Raw genomic sequence first — 18,750 nt, forward strand, 5'->3', positions numbered from 1 at the left:
CTTTCCCTTCCCGCGGTCTGGCCAGCTCCCTTAGTCCCTTACCGCCCCCCCTTCCCTTCCCGCAGTCCTGAAAAACCTTCCGATTCCAGCAGCGTCTGCAGCACTCTACACACGCTGCTTCGGGGCCTTCTACTGCCCAGCAAATCAGGGCAGTAGAAGGCCCCGAAGCAGCGTGTGCAGAGTGCTGCAGACGCTGCTGGAATCGGAAGGTTTCAGGACCCGCAGCCCTTGCCGGACCTGAAGCGAGCTCTGGGGGTTTTTGGGTTTTTTACGCGGGCTAAGCCGGAGCAAGAGGAGAAGCCTGGGAGCCAGGAATTAAAGTCTGTTGGGGGAGGGGAGGATGGAGGAGAGCAGCTCCTCTCCCTTCCAGCTTCGGTCCGGCCCCCGCTGACGTCGCCCTGGCCAGTTCACACTCCGAAGCGTGCTTCTTGGCTTTATCCTTCAGACGGGTCCCTACAGCGCACGGAAAACAGGAGCATGCAGGTTGGAGTGCGCATGCGTGCTTAGGGCTTTATTATATTAGATGACCATTCAACAAACTAATAAAGTCACTTGTTCAACTTCATCAAAAGAAGTACATATTTAACTTTAGCTTTTTAGTTGAGATGCCCAGTGAAATCTTTAGGCAAGAGGGTTAAAGAAATTCTTATGTTAAAGTCACTGCTGCTGGAAAATATCCAACTACTCTCAAAAAATGTCTTGTATAATCCCTTTTATCAACAAAAACAAAAACTTCCAAAAATAAATAAATTGTTAAGTTTCCACTGCATCCTCATTGTGTTGTATAATCCCTTATAGCAACAAAAACAAGGAAGCAGTGGTGAGGGCGGTATTTGGGCGGGACGTGGGCTGATCTAAATTTAGTTGTACTGCAAGTTTAATGAGGCTGCCTGGACGGAAGTTGAATGTTGTGACTTAGGCCATGTAAAACCAGGTCTATGTGGCAAAAAGGTATCCAAAGTGACCAGATAAGCACTGCAGACACAAAGTACAGACCCCTTACACACTGCCCCAGTGATCACTAACCCCCCACAACACCATAAAAATTGTAATAAAAATATACATACCTGCCTCCAGAACATCAGCACCTGGCATAGCAAAGCCTAGTAGAGCAGCATAGAGGTGGCTTAAGTAGTGTGGGGGGTGGGCTAGTGAACCAAAGAGAGGAGGACCCAGGCCCATAAGCTACTCTAACCACTGCATTTATGGTGGAACATGTGCGCCCCCCAAAACTTTCCCAAACCCTATTGTGCTACCATACAAGTGCCACCTGCAGCCGTGAGGATTATTGGGGTTGTAGACAGGTCGGTCTAGTAGGTTTTGGGGGTGTTTTGGGGGGCTCACCATGACCTATAAGGGAATTGTGGTGAGATATGTATATGGCATCCTTTTTGTGAAGTTCGCAGTGTGCCCTGTAGGGTGCCCCACTACTGTGTTGCCATATCTGGGTGTCCAGTGCATCACTTTGCTGGCCCCACCCACGTCCAAAAGGTCTTGTTCTAGCCGTTTCTGACTTGGATGAATTTTTGGACGAGAAAGGGGTATAAAGATAGACTACTTAGTGGTCTAGGCGATCAAGGGGCTGGACATACAGTTAGATGATTCTCGGAAAAAAAAAATTTTGGACTTATTTTTCGAGAATGGATTTTAGGCATTGTTGACTTTGGGCGACTAGCGACTTAGGCCCAAAACGGGGAGATTAAAGTCTTGTTGGGGGGTCTCCCCATTCTCCCCTGTAGGGCTGTGGCTTACTTTGAAACTAACTGATTAGGGGCAGAAGGGAGAAAGAGAAGGTACTGAAAACAGTAATCTGTATCCCCTGCAACAGACTCGTGGGAGCAGATGCAAGACCCTTGGTTCAGCATAACATCCCTATCTACTGGAAAATATATTATCAAGGTAAGAACCTAATCTCTTTTTCCACATGCTTACTCCACCTTTTCCTTTTAAAAAGAGAACTGAGAACTGGGAACTGATGCAGAGTATAGGCCAAAAGTTTTTGAGCACTGAACACAATGCTACTGAATGTCTTTGACAGGGTTGATGTTTCCTATAAAGTTTTTTTCATTAAGTTTGCTCTAGACTTCTTTTTATAGATAGCTAGAGGTTAGTATTATATTGTAATACAATTTTTCTATTTTAGTTTTCCCCTCACTCTTACATTTTTTTTCAGTCTCCTTTTACCTTTTCTTTTAAAGATTGTGTATACGTTACATTGAGCCACATTTTTTAAGCCCTAGTTAGAGAACATATTTTAATGCTGCCTGTATTTGTCTTTTAAGGCTGATAAAGAATTTGTATGGTCTTTGTGGAAACGTCTCCAAACAGCAAACCCTGATCTGACGCAAGCAGTTAGCTTGGTTGTAGAAAGGTGGGTTGAAAATATAATTTTATCGTATATCATCTTAATTTTCATAAACTGATATACTTTATCCATTATGTTTTCTTATATCGATGAATATTTTGATTGCGTTAGTTGCTGATTTAACAAAATCATTACATTTCTTCTTTTTCATTTATTGAGAATTGGTATATCAGATTTAAAATCTCATCCTAAGGTAAGGACACTGCTATACTCATCCTTAGCAAACCACAATATGGATATAAAGTATGGTATGACTCTTGATTTGGGAGCAAGGTTAGATGATAAATGCCTTTCTGGCAAATGCCCTCTTGTTTGCCAAAAAAATGCCTTGTTCTTGAGGGGAAAGCAGTATCTATCCAGGGGTTGATCTACAGCATGTTCAGATAATATACTATTGATCTCCAAGTAGAAAAAGACTAAGGGCAGCTGGGTTGGTACCAGCATGCTGTAGCACCTGGGACCAACAAGGTAACATATCATACAGTAGTAAATGAGAGCAGATAAAGACCTTACTACCCAATTACTAGAATTGCCTTCTAAGCAGTACTCCTGCCCATTGCCTTCTAAGCAGTACTCCTGAGGCCGTTTTAGCTTTGATTTTAATCTTTCCCTTCCCTATAAAGGGATCCTCTATGTTTATCCCACATATTTTTGAATTCTGGTACTTTTTGTCTCGTACCACTGTCACCGAATGGGTATTCCAGGCATCCACCATCCTTTCTGTGAAAAAGTATTTCCTGATGCTACTTCTCCTAAGTCTACCACTCTGCAACCTCAGTTCATGTACTATATAGTACTACTGCTTCCCCATCTATGAAAAAGCTTTGTATATTATTGCCTTTCAAATATTTAAGTATTATTTCTTCCCTATCCCTTTTTTTCTCTAGGGTACCGTATATATGTTCAAGTCTTCAAGTCTCGTATGTCTTTTGGGTCAAACCCCATACCATTTTTTTGTAACCTTCCTCTGAATTGTTTCAAGTGTTTTTATATGTCTTTAGTGAGATATGGCCTCCAAAGCTGAGTATAGAGAATGACACGATGACTGTTACTCATGGATAGCCGTAGCTGACCTGGAAGCCATTTCTCGACAGAGAGATGGCTTCCAGGTCAACTACGTGCAGCGTGCAAAAGCCACTGCATGCACCCCTGCAAACAAGTGCCGCTGAAGGCAGGAAGGAGCATCCCAACTGGAAGGAGGACTGTTGGGGTAACTGGGATCCAAGACTTACCTGGAAGGCTTCTCTCCAACGTCAGCTCTGACATTGGAGGGAAGCCTTCTGGGTTTGCTTAGATTGGAGGGGGGTCATGCCCAGCTGGACAGCCCTGAAGGGAACAAGTAGGGGAGATAGGGGATAACGTTGAACAAAGGGAGAAAGGAGGGGTGGGGGGGGGGAAGAATGCACTGGGACAAGGGAGGGGCACAAATTTGGAGCAAAAGTAAGGAGGGGAGCATAAACTCAGGACACAGAAGGAAGGGGGGGCATGAACTTGGGATAGAAAGGGAGAATTGTTGGGCATGAGTGTGTGAGTGAGAGGGAAAGAGATGATGCACATGGGGAAAGGAAGAAAGAGGAATATTGTTGGACATAGAGAGTATTAATTCTTTACAGTTGGGACATCATAGTAAATTTAAGGAAATTTGGGGCCCGTTAACAAAATATTGTAAGTTATGAATATGAACTATTAACATTATTATTATTACTATTATTTCCCTTTGTTTCATGAATGAACATTATACATATCCAGGTGGGAGGGGGGTGAGTTAGGGTGGGAAGGGGGATAAAATAGTTTTATATTTTATTGTTGGAATAGAGTGCAATATGGTATATTACTTGAATGTTCATGTGTTTGCACTTCGTATTTGATGTTAAAAATGAATAAAGAATTTTAAAAAAAATTGTATTAAAACTTATGGCAAGGATGTCTAGGCTTTGTAGACTGGTTCAACAAACGAATAACACCCAAGTTTCTAATCTTGGTTTATATTCATGTCAACCTATTTTCCTCCTTTTTTGGGGGAAAAAGGTCACCTTGATTTATATTCCAGTATATATGGTTTTGGGGTTTCTGCCAGTACTTGTGACCTGGATTGTCCACTGTGGAAACAAATACTGGGCTAGCGGACCATTGGTCTGACCCTTATGGCTTTTCTTATATTCAGGCTGCCAAAATACTAATGCCTCGTCAATGGAGGCGTTAGCGACTAGCACGGCAGGCGGTTTAACGTGCAGTATTCCGCGCGTTAAACCCCTACCGCGCCTTGATAAAAGGACCCCAAAGTTACTTACCTGCAGCAGATGTTCCTAATAAACCTTTCATCTCCTCAAGGAATTGTAGTGCTTTTGCTTGTGATGAAATGAAGAGGTACTGTGCAGCAATAACAGGTGTGCTTACAGGGTGAGACTACCCAGATGCTTTGGAAAAAGTTGCTGAGGAACATCACCTCAGAGTTGAGGATTTTTTTTTTTTAAAATTTCTTTATTCATTTTTAAACTTACATCAAGTGTACAGTAAATATCAACCAAATATAATACAACATCACTTGAAAAATTTTCAATATCATACACCAAGAAGATTTAACCCCCACCCCCTCCCAAATTCATATACAACTAATATATACCACATGAAAATAATATCTTACGACAATCATCTATATATTCTTAATGGAAAAACAAGAAATCCCCCCCTCCCCCAAATCCACATGTGTATTAAGATTGGGAAAAGTGTAACATTCATTACAATAATTTAATAATGGTCCCCACACATCCTTAAATTTATTATAATAACCTTTTTGAACAGCCAATGCTCTTTCCATTTTATACACATGACAAACTGAAGACCACCAAAAACAATAATTCAGTCTTCTACAGTCCTTCCAATTATGTGTTATTTGTTGGATGGCAACAGAGTTGAGGATTTAAGTCTTGTTGTTCTCAGAGATCATCTTGCTACAGGTGACTAAACTTCATTTTAAGTAATATTGACCAGATTATTTAAGGGGAAATTTTGAAAAACATTTTTTCTCTGCTTTCATAAGTGAGGTAGCTCAAAGTGGTTGTTCTTTGCTTCTATCAGTATTAATGAGGTTTGCCTGCCATTGAACAGTGCAGAATAAAACAGAGATAAGCCTAGTATTGTTGTTTACTTCTGTGGTCAAATAATTGTGATTGTCTTTAAATGATAACATTTTAATGCACTCTTTTTTAAAAAATATCTTTATTAATTTTAAAGCTAAAAATAAATGCAACATATTATACAGACATTTTACACTTTAACAGCACTTAAATTCAATCAAATTATATTTCATAACAAATACATGTATCTTCCCCCCTTCTATATACCCAACAATTGCACTTAACCTTAATTAAATTAAAAGTATTTCCTCACCCTGGATGTGTATTTTCAAAGGGCAAAATCAATAATCACTCCTTACAGAATTTTGTCAATGGCTCCCAAATATCGATAAATTTCCTATAATGTCCCTGCTGTATGGCAATCATACATTCCATCATACATCCCACCAGAAATTATAATTTAACCGGTCCCAGTTTTTCCAGTTCTTCAAAATAAGTTGTATGGCAAATCCTGTTATGATAAAAAGTAATTTGTTGTTATGGGAAGTTATTGGACTCTTGGCCCTCATTAATGTGCCAAACAGCACTGTATCGTACGTCAATGCCACTGGATTTTCCAGTATTCTATTGATTTGATCCCAAATGGATCACCAAAAGTTAAGTATCAAGGGACAAAAGAAGAGCAGATGATCCAGCGAGACGACAGTGCCAGCATCTATTAGATTTAGAACTATCTAATTTCTGCAAACGAACAGGGATTCAGAAACTTCTATGTAACAAAAAAAAAACCATGTTTGTCTCCTAGTCACAGACGTTGTACATCTCATACTCCAAGTCCAATTTCGTGGCCATTGAGATGCATAAATCTACTGCTTAATCTCAATTCGCCAAATGTCTCAAAGACCAGTTTTTGGTTTCTTATTCAAAAATTCAGATATTAATTTATACCACTGGGCAGCCTGATGCCCTAGGAAATCTGTCTGGAAGCATAGGACTGGCAAACTATACTGATTTTTTAAATTTCGCCAATATGGGAACCTCTTCTGAATGGCCTGCTTCAACTGCAACCATTTAAATGCCATATATATAAGATGGAAAGAGCAATTGCTACGCAGAAAGGGACCTATAATAATTTTAAAAGATCTGGGGGCCATTGGAAAAATTTTGTAATGAGTAGACATCACTTTCTATGGGAGATTATATTTACACAATGGGGGTGGTATTAGTAGTATACATTATATTTTTAATTATTAATAGTGTACTATTTGTTGAGCTTTTGTTTAAATTACTTTAAGAAGGGTGGGAGGGAGGGGATATATATTTTTGTTCTAGATGACATGGAAAAGATTTTCAAGTGTTTTATTGAAATTATAATGGATGTATTTCTGTGCACTTGTTGTATGATTTAAAATGAATAAAGAATTAAAAAAAAAAAAACATGCTTGAGACTTTGAAATACCAAATGTTTGTTGCAGTCATGTGAAGTCAAGCATCTTTCCATCTGATACTACATTATCCAGAGTACGTATGCCCGCCGGCATCCAATGCTTCCAGAGAATCTTAGATTCGCCAATTTGAATCTTGGAGTTCAGCCAAATGGACTTACGTGGATTTATGAATCGGAATTGGTGTTAAATTATTAATAAATTTTAAAGTCTGTCATGTGTCTAATAAAATTCTATTGTCCTTATACATACTAGGTAAGGACATAAGTAGTGCCTCTGCTGTGTCAGACCAGAGGTCCATCCCGCCCAGCAGTCCGCTCGCGCGTTGGACCTGCAGAGTAATTCTCTATCAGTACCCCTCAATCCCTTTTTCCTTCAGGAAATCATCCATTCCTCTATCTATACTCTTCAATTCCTTCAGGAATTCATCCTTCTTGAAATCACACCCTCTGGAAGCACATTCCAGGTGTCCACCACCCTCTGGGTGGAGAATAATTTCCTAGTATTGGTTCTGAATCTGTCCCCTCTTAACTTTTCCAAATGCCCCTTGTTCTTGTATTTTTTGAAATTTTGAAAAATTTGTCCTTCTCCACTTTCTCCATGCCTTTCATGATCTTGTAGGTTTCTAGCATGTCCCCTCTAAGCCTCCGCTTCTCCAGGGAAAAGAGGCCCAGCTTCTCCAATCTTTCGGCATATGAAAGGTTTCCCATACCCTTTATCAGTTGCGTCGCTCTCCTCTGAACCCTCTTGAGTATCACCATATCCTTCTTAAGATACGGCGACCAGAATTGGACACAGTACTCCAGATGCGGGCGCACCATTGACCGATATAGTGGCAGGATAACTTCTGCCGTTCTGGTTGTAATACCTTTCTTGATTATACCTAGCATTCTGTTCACCTTTTTTGAGGCCGCTGCGCACTGCGCCGATGGCTTCATTGATTTGTCTACCATTACCCCTAAGTCTTTCTCAAGGCTACTCTCACTCATTACCAGCCCCCCCCCCCCCCAATTGTATAGCTGTACAACGGGTTTCTGTGTCCTACATGCAAGACTTTGCATTTCTCTACATTAAACTTCATCTGCCATTTATTCGCCCACTCTCCCAGTTTGTTCAATGGAGACAGGAGTTGCAATTCCAACCATAACTAGTTTGAAAGATTTTCCATGAGCTCGGGGAAGATCCATTACATACCCTGATGCATTATATAGGCCTGAAGGTACCTATAAAAATTGGGAAAATTTACCCCCCCCCCGCTGCAATTGATTTTTGTAAAGATACTAAAGCAATTCGAGCAGTTTTACCTAGCCAAATAAATTTGGTAAGGATACTATTTAATTTCTTGTAAAAGGACCCCTGAAAAAATGCTGGTAACATGCTCATTTGGTAACAAACCACAGGCAAAATCATCATCTTGACAGTTTGAACTCTCCCCCACCAAGACAGATATAATGGGTTCTATTGCTCACACATTTCTGAGACCTTTATCAATAAGGATTTTTCATTTACTTTCATCGTCTCTTTAATGCACTCTTTTAATAAAAATTCTCAAAATATAAGTCAGTATTCCATAGAAAAAGTTCTTAGTGGCTTGTACTTAGTGCTTGCATGTGGGTATATTGGAGCATAAAATATTGACATGATAATTGCAGTCCAGCCTGACTGAAGAATGGTTTGTGGGAATACAGCTGGTGTTGTACCAACTGGATGGCTGCTCAGGACACAGAAACGCAAGGTGCAAGTTAGCACTTTATTCAGCACAGGCAGGCATCATTTAAAAATCCTTGGAGGAGACCCTGGTGCTGTGCAGATGTTAAACAGTCTGTTCTGAAGTGCTGATATTTTTGAACACTGCAAGAGGACCTATATGTTATCACTGAAAGAATGTTTGTAAAATTATTGAGGGGAAGAAGATAACAGCTTAAGTTCTCATGCTGGAACAGTTTACACTCTGTGCTTGTAAATGAGAATGAATGAACATGTCTAGATGGCTGAAAAAAGAAATCTGCAGTGATTACTAAATTGAGTCTAATCTAATCTAAACCTTATACAGTGGTACCTTGGTTTAAGAGCATAATTCGTTCCAGAAGCATGCTCGTAAACCAAAATACTCATATATCAAAGCGAGTTTCCCCATAGGAACTAAGGGAAACTCGCTTGATACGTTCCCACCCACCCCTACCCCATGAGGCCAGCGGCGCTGCTCTACCTCCCCCCTCCCGAGAACCGGCATTGCTCCACCCGAAGGCCCCACTCCCGCGTGATCCGCCACCTCCTCCCCCCCCCCCCCGAGATCTGAAATCTCCCAGACCCACCCGAACACGCTTCTTACTTCCATCTGGCCACTGGCACCGGCATCGGCATGTCCTGTGCGTTGGTGCCGGTGCCTATAGATCTGCCTCCTCTTCTTTGCTGGGCCTTGAGCATCTGCGCATGCTTAAGGCCTGCGAGTTCACGCTCTCTCCGAGATTCTCGTAGATCTCTGAGAATCTCGGAGAGAGCGTGAACTCGCAGGCCTTGAGCATGCGCAGATGCTCAAGGCCCAGCAAAGAAGAGGAGGCAGATCTTTGGGCACCAGCACCAACGCACAGGACATGCCGATGCCGGTGCCAGTGGCCAGATGGAAGTAAGAAGCGTGTTCGGGTGGGTCTGGGGAATTTCAGATCGCGGCGGGGGGAGGGTGCCGGATCGCGGGGGGCGCCGCTCGCAAATTGAGGCAAGCTTGGTTTTCGAGGCACCAATTTTGCGAATGTTTTGCTCGTCTTGCAAAACACTTGCAAACCAGTGCACTCGTAAACCGAGGTATCACTGTATACCAAATTCTCTTAAAATTAAGAGCTCAATTCAGTTTACATAATTAGATCACAATCGCAAAAAAGAATCAATTAATACTCATTGGAACTATTACCTAAGAAGCGATGGAACAATGTAGTTTTTAAGGTTTTACGAAAAATCTGAAGAGAGACAAGACCTTGTATGAAGAGGTAGTTCATTCCATATCACAGTTAGTAAATATGAGAAGAAATGAGAGATTTTGCTGGTGGACTTAAGTTTATATATATGAATTGTTCTGCTGCCTGAGGATCTCATAGTTGCAGAAATAGTTATTTTCTTGTGCTTCCTTCATTAATGAGTAGTTATGGGTTGCTGGGCAAGTGTCTGATGTTTAACATGTGTTTGTGATTTTTCACATCTAGGTGCAAATAATAATAAATGTTATTTTTATACCGCAGTACCTCTCAGTTCTATGTGGTTTACAATAATGAAAAAGCTGGACAAAAACAGTGATAGTACACCAATAAAATTTGTGATAACATCAGACAAATTTATCAAAAAGATAAGTTTTAACATTTTTCCTAAAAGTTTAGTAGGAATTAGAAGCCACAATCAAACCATTTAACGTTTTACTCCATTTGCCAGCTTGGAAAGATAGAGCTCTTTCAATAATTCTTGTATACACGCATCTTTTTAAGGATGGAAAAGAGAAAAAAGAACAACCACTACCTGTACGGCGTTCATTACCTATGTAGCAGTGTTTTTACCACCACCTGTCCTGGCTTTTGTTTAAAATCTTTTATTTATTTTTAAAAATTCCTTATATACTGTCTGCAAACTGTAATTCAATTACAGCAAGTAATTTTCTGTCCCTGGAAGACTCACAATCTAGGTTTTTACATGAAGCAACGGAAGGGTAATTGACTTGCTGAAGATCACAAAGAGCTGTAGTGGGATTTGAACCAGGCACTCCTGGTTCTTAGTCCTCTGCTTTAACCATTAGGCTACTCCTTTACTCCAGGCACATGGAGGCTCATTTTCAAAGCACTTAGATATGAAATGTACCATAGAAAACTATGGTACTTTGTGTGGCTAATGACTTTGAAAATGAGCCCCATAGACTGTGCCAGCTGATAACATCCATCATGCTCTACTAATTTGAACAGTGTATTTTCTTTTATAATATCATGGATAACATACATTGGAACCCATCTGAGAGTTAGGGAATTGAGCTAAGGGACCACAATAATAGCAGATTAATGGTTTATTAGGAAAGGTATAGAAACTAAAATAAAGTGTATAATGTCGCTGTATTACTTCATGGTGTGAGTGCACCTCAGGGTTCTGGTTGTTGCATCTCAAAATGGGTGTGAAAGGCAATTCTATAAACTGGTGCCTAAATATAGGTTAAAATAGCACATGTATGTTACAGAATATTAGCACTTATGTGTGTTACTTGTACCAATAATTAAAAGTTTGGCATGTAGATAGATGGTAGGTACTATTCTGTAACTGGCATGTGAAAGTCACAGCATGCAACTGCAAGGGTGGAGTATGGGAGTGTTGTCAACATCAAACCCAACTTATAGAATACTATCAGTTGTGTGCCTAACTTTTGGCATGGCAAAATGGCTTTGTGCTAGTATTCTATAAGAGCTTAGGCATTCTCAGAGACCATTATCAAATTGGCAATAAGTGTGCCTACATCTTGGTGCCATTTATAGAATTGCCCTCAAAATGCAATTAGCAAGATAGAGAATGGAGCCCAAAATAATAAAATGATGGAATGACTTATGAGGAAAGGCTAAAGAGGTTAGAACTTTTCAGTTTGTTAAATCAATGGCTAAGGAGAAATATGAAAGAAATCTATATGAACAGCTCAATGGGATTTGATTGTTTATTTTTTCAAAAATTAAAGACCAGTGGACATATAATAAAGTTACAAAATAGTATGCTTTAAATAAATAGAAGAAAAACTTTACTCAGTGGATAGTTAGGCCCTGGAATTCATTGCTGCATGTGCGAAAAACAGCTAACATAGCTGGTTTAAAAAAGGTTTGGATGAATTCCTGGACCAAAAGTCCACAAACCATTATTAAAGTAGACCTGAAGTAAGCCACTCCTTATCCTTGGGGTAAGTAGCTTAGAAACAACTTTATAGGATCCTGCCAGGGGGAGAGTGTGGCGCAGTGATTAAAGCTATAGCCTCAGCACCCTGAGGTTGTGGGTTCAAACCCACGCTGCTCCTTGTTGTCAGTTTGAAAGTGGCCCCCACAATATTAGGTGGTAGGGGTTAAGTGAAATGCGAACTGACAGACGCCAGGTCCCAGGTTCAGTTCCTTCACAGAAGTTTCATTAGGGATAGAATCAAATAAGAAGCACAGCCAGGGGTGATTATATAAAGAATATATTATAGAAATAGTCTTACAGAAAAGTAATATTTATAAGCATTACAATTAAGCAGAGAGCATTACACTTAAGCAGAGAGCAAGCAGTCTCATTGCCTTACAGAGGTCAGAGGCAAAGAGGGACATAGAAGCTTGCAGTTCTAGGAAGCTTCGTGTTCCATAGATAAAGGGAAGGATAGACAGAGAGAGGGGGAGCCAGAGTGCCAAGCCAAGAGATAGCTAGATAGAAAGAGGGAGAGAGGGCCAAGACCCCTCTCCTGATAGCTCCATAGAAAAAGAGAGAGAGATAACTTGATAGAGCAGAGAGCAGGCTTTTATACCTTGACTCAATATAGAAACCTGTATGCCCCAGTATCTTTCTGTTTAGAATTTGTAAACTGTTTGAAACAATGGTTAATTTAATTGCTAAGGAGGGTAAGATACCTGTAAGCATGGTGATGGGATTAAGTCTCTGGCTTGATCTGTGCACCATTGTCCTAAGCACCCTCTTAATCAGACATTAACACCTTTTAGCTAGCCATGATTCAAGCAGGGCTACTTGAAACTTAAAATATATCAATCAGGGCTACTTAAAACAGTTTCCCTGCACTAAGGGTCTATCTGCCTTCCCATGCCAGGGTCAGATTGATATAATCTCCCAGAGGCCTCTAGGCTGACACTTGTGACCCTGGGCAAGTCACTGAATCGCCCCATTGCCCCAGGTACATTAGATAGATTGTGAGCCCACCGGGACAGACAGGGAAACATGCTTGAGTACCTGAATAAATTCATGTAAACAATTTTGAGCTCCCCTGGGAGAACGGTATAGAAAATGGAATAAATAAATAAATAGACAGGGCAGATTCAGATATGGATTGGCCACGGTTGGAAACAGAATACTGGACTTGATGGACCTTTGGTCTGATCCAATATGGCAATTCTTGTGTTCCTAAGAATTTTAAAATGGGTTTTAGAAGTCATCAATGTACTATCATTGACTTATTTGACACTCTTGAAACTTGTGGTGGGTCACATAAGTGAAAGTATTAAATACCCAGTCAACTACAGGCATGCCTAAAGGTTGGCAAGTATGAGATGCTCCAACTTAAACTTTTGAGGATTACTGCACAGGTCCTGGACCTGTTGGGCCGCCGCGTGAGCGGACTGCTGGGCATGATGGACCTCAGGTCTGACCCAGCGGAGGCATTGCTTATGTTCTTATGTATTTTCATTTGCTTCTGGAGGAGTGGCTGTAATTCTGCCTGTGGTATTAATTAGAGAATACCTCTTCCCTCAGTTCTCTGATCTTCTTCCAGGGCTTCCAGTATCACCTATATGCTGATGACTCCCAGATCTACCTTTCTACACCTGAAATCCAGCTAAAGTCCAAGAAAAGTCTCTGCCTATTTGGCTGACATTGCTGCCTGGATGTCCTGCCATCATCTGAAACTAAACATGTCTAAGACTGAACTGCTCCTCTTTCCTCTTAAATCCTCTGCTCCTCTTCCTCCGTCCTCCATCTCTGTAAATAATACTGTCATCGTTTCAGTCTCCTCTTCTCGCAACCTTGGAGTCATCTTTGATTTTGACCTCTCTTTTTCTACACACATCCAACAAACTGCTAAGGCCTGTTGCTTTAATATCTACATCGCCAAAATTCACCCCTTCCTTTCTGAGTCACTACCCGGACCTTTGTCCACACTCTCGTAACCTCATGCTTAGATTACTGCAATATACTTCTAACTGGTCTTCTGTGATGCCGCCTCTGCCCCCTGCAATCTGTGCAAAACTCTGCTGCATGACTCATCTTCTATCAACCTCGCTACACTCATGTCACCCCTTCTCCTTAAATTACTTCACTGGCTCCATATCTGCCTTCACATACAGTTCAAGCTCCTATTGCTGACCTACAAGTGTATTCATTCTGTTGCCCCTCAATAGCTCTTCTCTCCTTATACACCTCCCAAAGAACTTCGTTCCTCAAATAAGCTGCTCTTGGTTGTACCCTTCTCCACTGCCAATTCCAGACTTTTTCCCTTTCATCTAGCTGCCCCCTGTACCTGGAATAAATTACCCGTTTGTCTGCCAAGCTCCTTCTCTTGTTTAAAATAAAACTGAAAACCCACTTTTTAATCCATAACCCTACTCCCCATTGCCACCAACCCAGCCAGCAGATTAACCGTTCCCCTTAACTGTATCCATGCCATCCTGTTTGTCTAGATCAGTGGTTCCCATCCCTGTCCTGGAGGATCACCAGCCAGTCGGATTTTTGAGATAGCCCTAATGAATATGCATGAGAGAGATTTGCATATAATGGAGGTGACAGGCATGCAAATCTGCTTCATGCTTATTCATTAGGGCTAGCCTGAAAACCTGACTGGCTGGTGATCCTCCAGGACAGGGTTGGGAACCACTGGCTAGATTGTAAGCTCTTTTAAGGAGGCACTGACTTCTTTGTGACTCTGTACAGTGCTGTGTACATCTGGTAGCACTATAGAAATAATTAATAATAGTAATAATAAAATATTGTGAGGCGGGGACAGGGACAAATTTTGTCCCTGTATCATTCTCTGAAAACCTGAGACTAGTATCAATATGTAAAAACTACATGTCTTAGACAATTGGCAACTGAATTCAATGATATAAAAAAAAATCCTGAAGAAGCTGCTTTTGGATTTAAATAAACTACTGTTAAATGACATCATTTGTCTGCCTTTGATGTGGCAACAAGAGTCTTGGTCTGCTGCTCAGACTTCTACCATTTGCAACTACCTTCTATCATGCCCAGCTGCTCAAGCATCTTACTGTTACTATAACAGACCAATCCATCATTGCTGGTATCAAGGAGCATTTTCAACATTTAATAGACACTTAGAAGGGCATAATCAAAAGAAACGTCTAAGTCCGATTTGGACGTAGGGTGCTAGTCGCCCAAAGTCAGCAGTGGTAAAATGTCCATTCTCATAAAGTACATCCAAAATATATTTTTTTGGAACATCGTCTTATCTGTATGTCCACACATTTGATCATCCAGACCGCCAATACATCTATCTTTATACCACATTCTCGACCAAAAATTTGTCCAAGTCCCAAACACCCAGATCAAGACCTTGTGGATGTGGGAGGGGAAGCATTGTGATGGACTGGCCACCCAGACGTGGCAACAGAGCATTGGGGTACCTTACAGGGCACAGCTGTGAACTTCACAAAAAGGGTGCCAGATAAACATCTCACCAGAACTCCCTTATAGATTATGGTGAGCCCCCCAAAACACACTATACCTATCTGTCTACAACCCCAATAGCCCTTATGGCTGCAGGTGCCACCTATTATGGCAGTACAGTAGTGTTTGGGGGGGCTCACATTTTCCACTATGAATGTAGTGGTTAGACTGGCTTATGGGACAAATGAGGACCGAGCCCATGGGGATGAAGACAGAGCCTGTGGAGATGGGGAGGGGATGGGGGCAGTGTGGGGAGTATGTGGCGTAATGGTTAAAGCTACAGCCTCAGCACCCTGGAGTTGTGGGTTCAAACCCACGCTGCTCCTTGTGACCCTGGGCAAGTCACTTAATCTCCCCCATTGCCCCAGGTACATTAGGTAGATTGTGAGCCCACTGGGACAGACAGGGAAAAATGCTTGAGTACCTGAATAAATTAATGTAAACTGTTCTGAGCTCCCTTGGGAGAACGAAATAGAAAATTGAATAAATACCGTATTTTCACGCAAATAACGCGCACCCGTATAAAACGCGCACACGGGTATAGCGCGCAGAAATCACGATGATATGTACAAAAACTTTGGTATACCGCGCTCACGGGTATACCGCGCATGCTGCCCGACGCTCCTTTCGCCCGCCCTGACTTTCCGTGCGCTGTCCCGACTCTCCGTTCACCCCCCCTGACTTCCGTGCACTGTCCCCCCTTGAAGGTCTGTCCCCATCCTGAAAGCCTGATGCCCCCCCGACGTCCGATACATCCCTCCCCCCCGAAGGACCGCCGACTCCCCAACAATATCGGGCCAGGAGGGAGCCCAAATCCTCCTGGCCACGGCGACCCCCTAACCCCACCCCGCACTACATTACGGGCAGGAGGGATCCCAGGCCCTCCTGCCCTCGACGCAAACCCCCCTCCCCCCAACGACCGCCCCCCCCCCCAAGAACCTCCGACCGCCCCCCAGCCGACCCGCGACCCCCCTGGGACCCCCACGACCCTCCCACCCCCCTTCCCCGTACCTTTGGTAGTTGGGCCAGAAGGGAGCCCAAACCCTCCTGGCCACGGCGACCCCCTAACCCCACCCCGCACTACATTACGGGCAGGAGGGATCCCAGGCCCTCCTGCCCTCGACGCAAACCCCCCTCCCCCCCAACGACCGCCCCCCCAAGACCCTCCGACCGCCCCCCCCGCCGACCCGCGACCCCCCTGGCGACCCCCACGACCCCCCACCCCCCTTCCCCGTACCTTTGGTAGTTGGCCGGACAGACGGCAGCCAACGAAGGAATGAGGCCGGATTGGCCCATCCATCCTAAAGCTCCGCCTACTGGTGGTGCGCCCACCTTAGGTCCCACCTGGGGGCGCGGCCTGAGGCACATGGTCGGGTTGGGCCCATGTGCCTCAGGCCGCGCCCCCAGGTGGGACCTAAGGCTCCAGGGCCTATTCTGATTGGCCCACGCGCCTTAGGCCCCACCAGTAGGCGGAGCTTTAGGATGGATGGGCCAATCCGGCCTCATTCCTTCGTTGGCTGCCTGCCGGACAGGCGGGTTTGGCTCCCGTATGTCCGGCCAACTACCAAAGGTACGGGGAAGGGGGGGTGGGGGGGTCGTGGGGGTCGCCAGGGGGATCGCGGGTCGGCTGGGGGGCGGTCGGAGGTTCTTGGGGGGGGCGGTCGTTGGGGGGGAGGGGGGTTTGCGTCGAGGGCAGGAGGGCCTGGGATCCCTCCTGCCCGTAATGTAGTGCGGGGTGGGGTTAGGGGGTCGCCGTGGCCAGGAGGGTTTGGGCTCCCTTCTGGCCCAACTACCAAAGGTACGGGGAAGGGGGGTGGGGGGGGCGTGGGGGTCGCCAGGGGGATCGCGGGGCGGCTGGGGGGCGGTCGGAGGTGCTTGGGGGGGGCGGTCGTTGGGGGGGAGGGGGGTTTGCGTCGAGGGCAGGAGGGCCTGGGATCCCTCCTGCCCGTAATGTAGTGCGGGGTGGGGTTAGGGGGTCGCCGTGGCCAGGAGGGTTGGGCTCCCTTCTGGCCCGATATTGTCGGGAAGTCGGCGGTCCTTCGGGGTGGGGGTGCGAGTGGTCCTGCCGGGGGGGGGATGTATCGGACGTCGGGGAGTCGGCCGGGCAAGAGGGCTTGGGCTTCCTCTTGCTCCGATCGTGGATGCGGGTGCGGGTGGGAGCGCGTGCGAGCGGTCGTTCGGGGTGGGGGTGCGAGCGGTCTGGCCAGGAGGGTTTGGGCTCCCTTCTGGCCCGATATTGTCGGGAAGTCGGCAGTCCTTCGGGGTGGGGGTGCGAGTGGTCCTGCCGGGGGGGGATGTATCGGACGTCGGGGAGTCGGCCGGGCAAGAGGGCTTGGGCTCCCTCTTGCTCCGATCGTGGATGCGGGTGCGGGTGGGAGCGCGTGCGAGCGGTCGTTCGGGGTGGGGGTGCGAGCGGTCCTGCTGGGGGGGTGAATCGGGCGTCGGGCGGGGTGGGAACTATGTTTTAAAACTTTTGTATACCGCGCTCACGCATATAACGCGCGAGGGGTATGCGCGGTAGGTAAAAACGCGTATAACGCGCGCGTTATATGCGTGAAAATACGGTAAATACTTTGTCCCTGTGTTATTCTGTACTGTAGATGCTATACATTATACTAATATTTTTCATTGTTCTCCATTCTTCCAGAAGAAGTGCCATTATAAATGTAGGATCTTTCTGCTATTTAGTCATCAGATTCTCATGAAGGGTCTGACGCAGTAGGAGTAAATTATTCTAGGGTATTGTTGTCTTCGTCATGGGAGGAGACATGAGCAGGAGATGGTGGAGTGGCTTTAGCAACCCTTTTATGTTCTTGAAGTATAAATTGGTTCAAACTTGCTGTTTTGATAGTCCCAAAGTGGGGGACATAGAACTGTATGAATTCACTTCTGGGCTTCATAAAACTAATAATGTTTCCTTGACTACACCTTATTATTAGGCGTATCTTCTATTTCTTTTTCAGCATTCTCTTCTTAACTCATGATTGATTTACAGTACATCAGCTATGTATCAATCTCTGTGCAATAGGAACAACTTCATAACACTGTCTACTAATTAATGTATTTCTTGAGAATCTGATTTTGGTGTCTCATTTCCTATGTAGTCTAATCAAATAATTCTTACATTAGTTTCATTTTCTTACTAGCATTTTTTTCTTCAAAACCTCTTCCTCTTTAGAATCAGACAATGATGTTGAACCAGAATTTTTTTTCAAACCTGATAGCTTTATATGGTCACAGACTGGCAATAAATCATGTTTGTCTTTATTCTAAATATTGTATAGATATTGATTGAACCCTTCTGGTCACAGAGCCTTCTCATAAAGGTTTTCCTCTAGTGGTGTTTAACAGAGCTGTGGAAGGCAAGAAAAATAATTAACCCCCTCTTTTACGAAACTGTGCTAGCAGTTTCTAGCGCGGGTTGCTGCGCTGAATGGCTCGCGCTGCTCCCGATGCTCATTGAGTTCCTATATTTCTC

The 18,750-nt window shown here is 43.9% G+C and overlaps 1 protein-coding gene across 5 annotated transcripts in view; it reads left to right on the plus strand.

Moving 5' to 3' along the window:
* Positions 1–18,750, plus strand: part of CNTLN (centlein) — a 557,312-nt gene that overhangs the window by 12,968 nt on the left and 525,594 nt on the right. For 4 of the 5 annotated variants that reach the window (XM_033920529.1, XM_033920556.1, XM_033920539.1 and 1 more), the window contains exon 3: positions 2,283–2,371. In XM_033920529.1, the coding sequence (XP_033776420.1) occupies positions 2,283–2,371 (89 nt within the window). Of the gene's footprint in view, positions 1–1,828; positions 1,900–2,282; positions 2,372–18,750 lie in introns of all 5 variants that reach the window. The other variant, XM_033920547.1, reaches the window with a different exon arrangement.

The sequence above is a fragment of the Geotrypetes seraphini genome, chromosome 1, assembly GCF_902459505.1.
Source record: "Geotrypetes seraphini chromosome 1, aGeoSer1.1, whole genome shotgun sequence".
NCBI classification, from domain to species: Eukaryota; Metazoa; Chordata; class Amphibia; order Gymnophiona; family Dermophiidae; genus Geotrypetes; species Geotrypetes seraphini.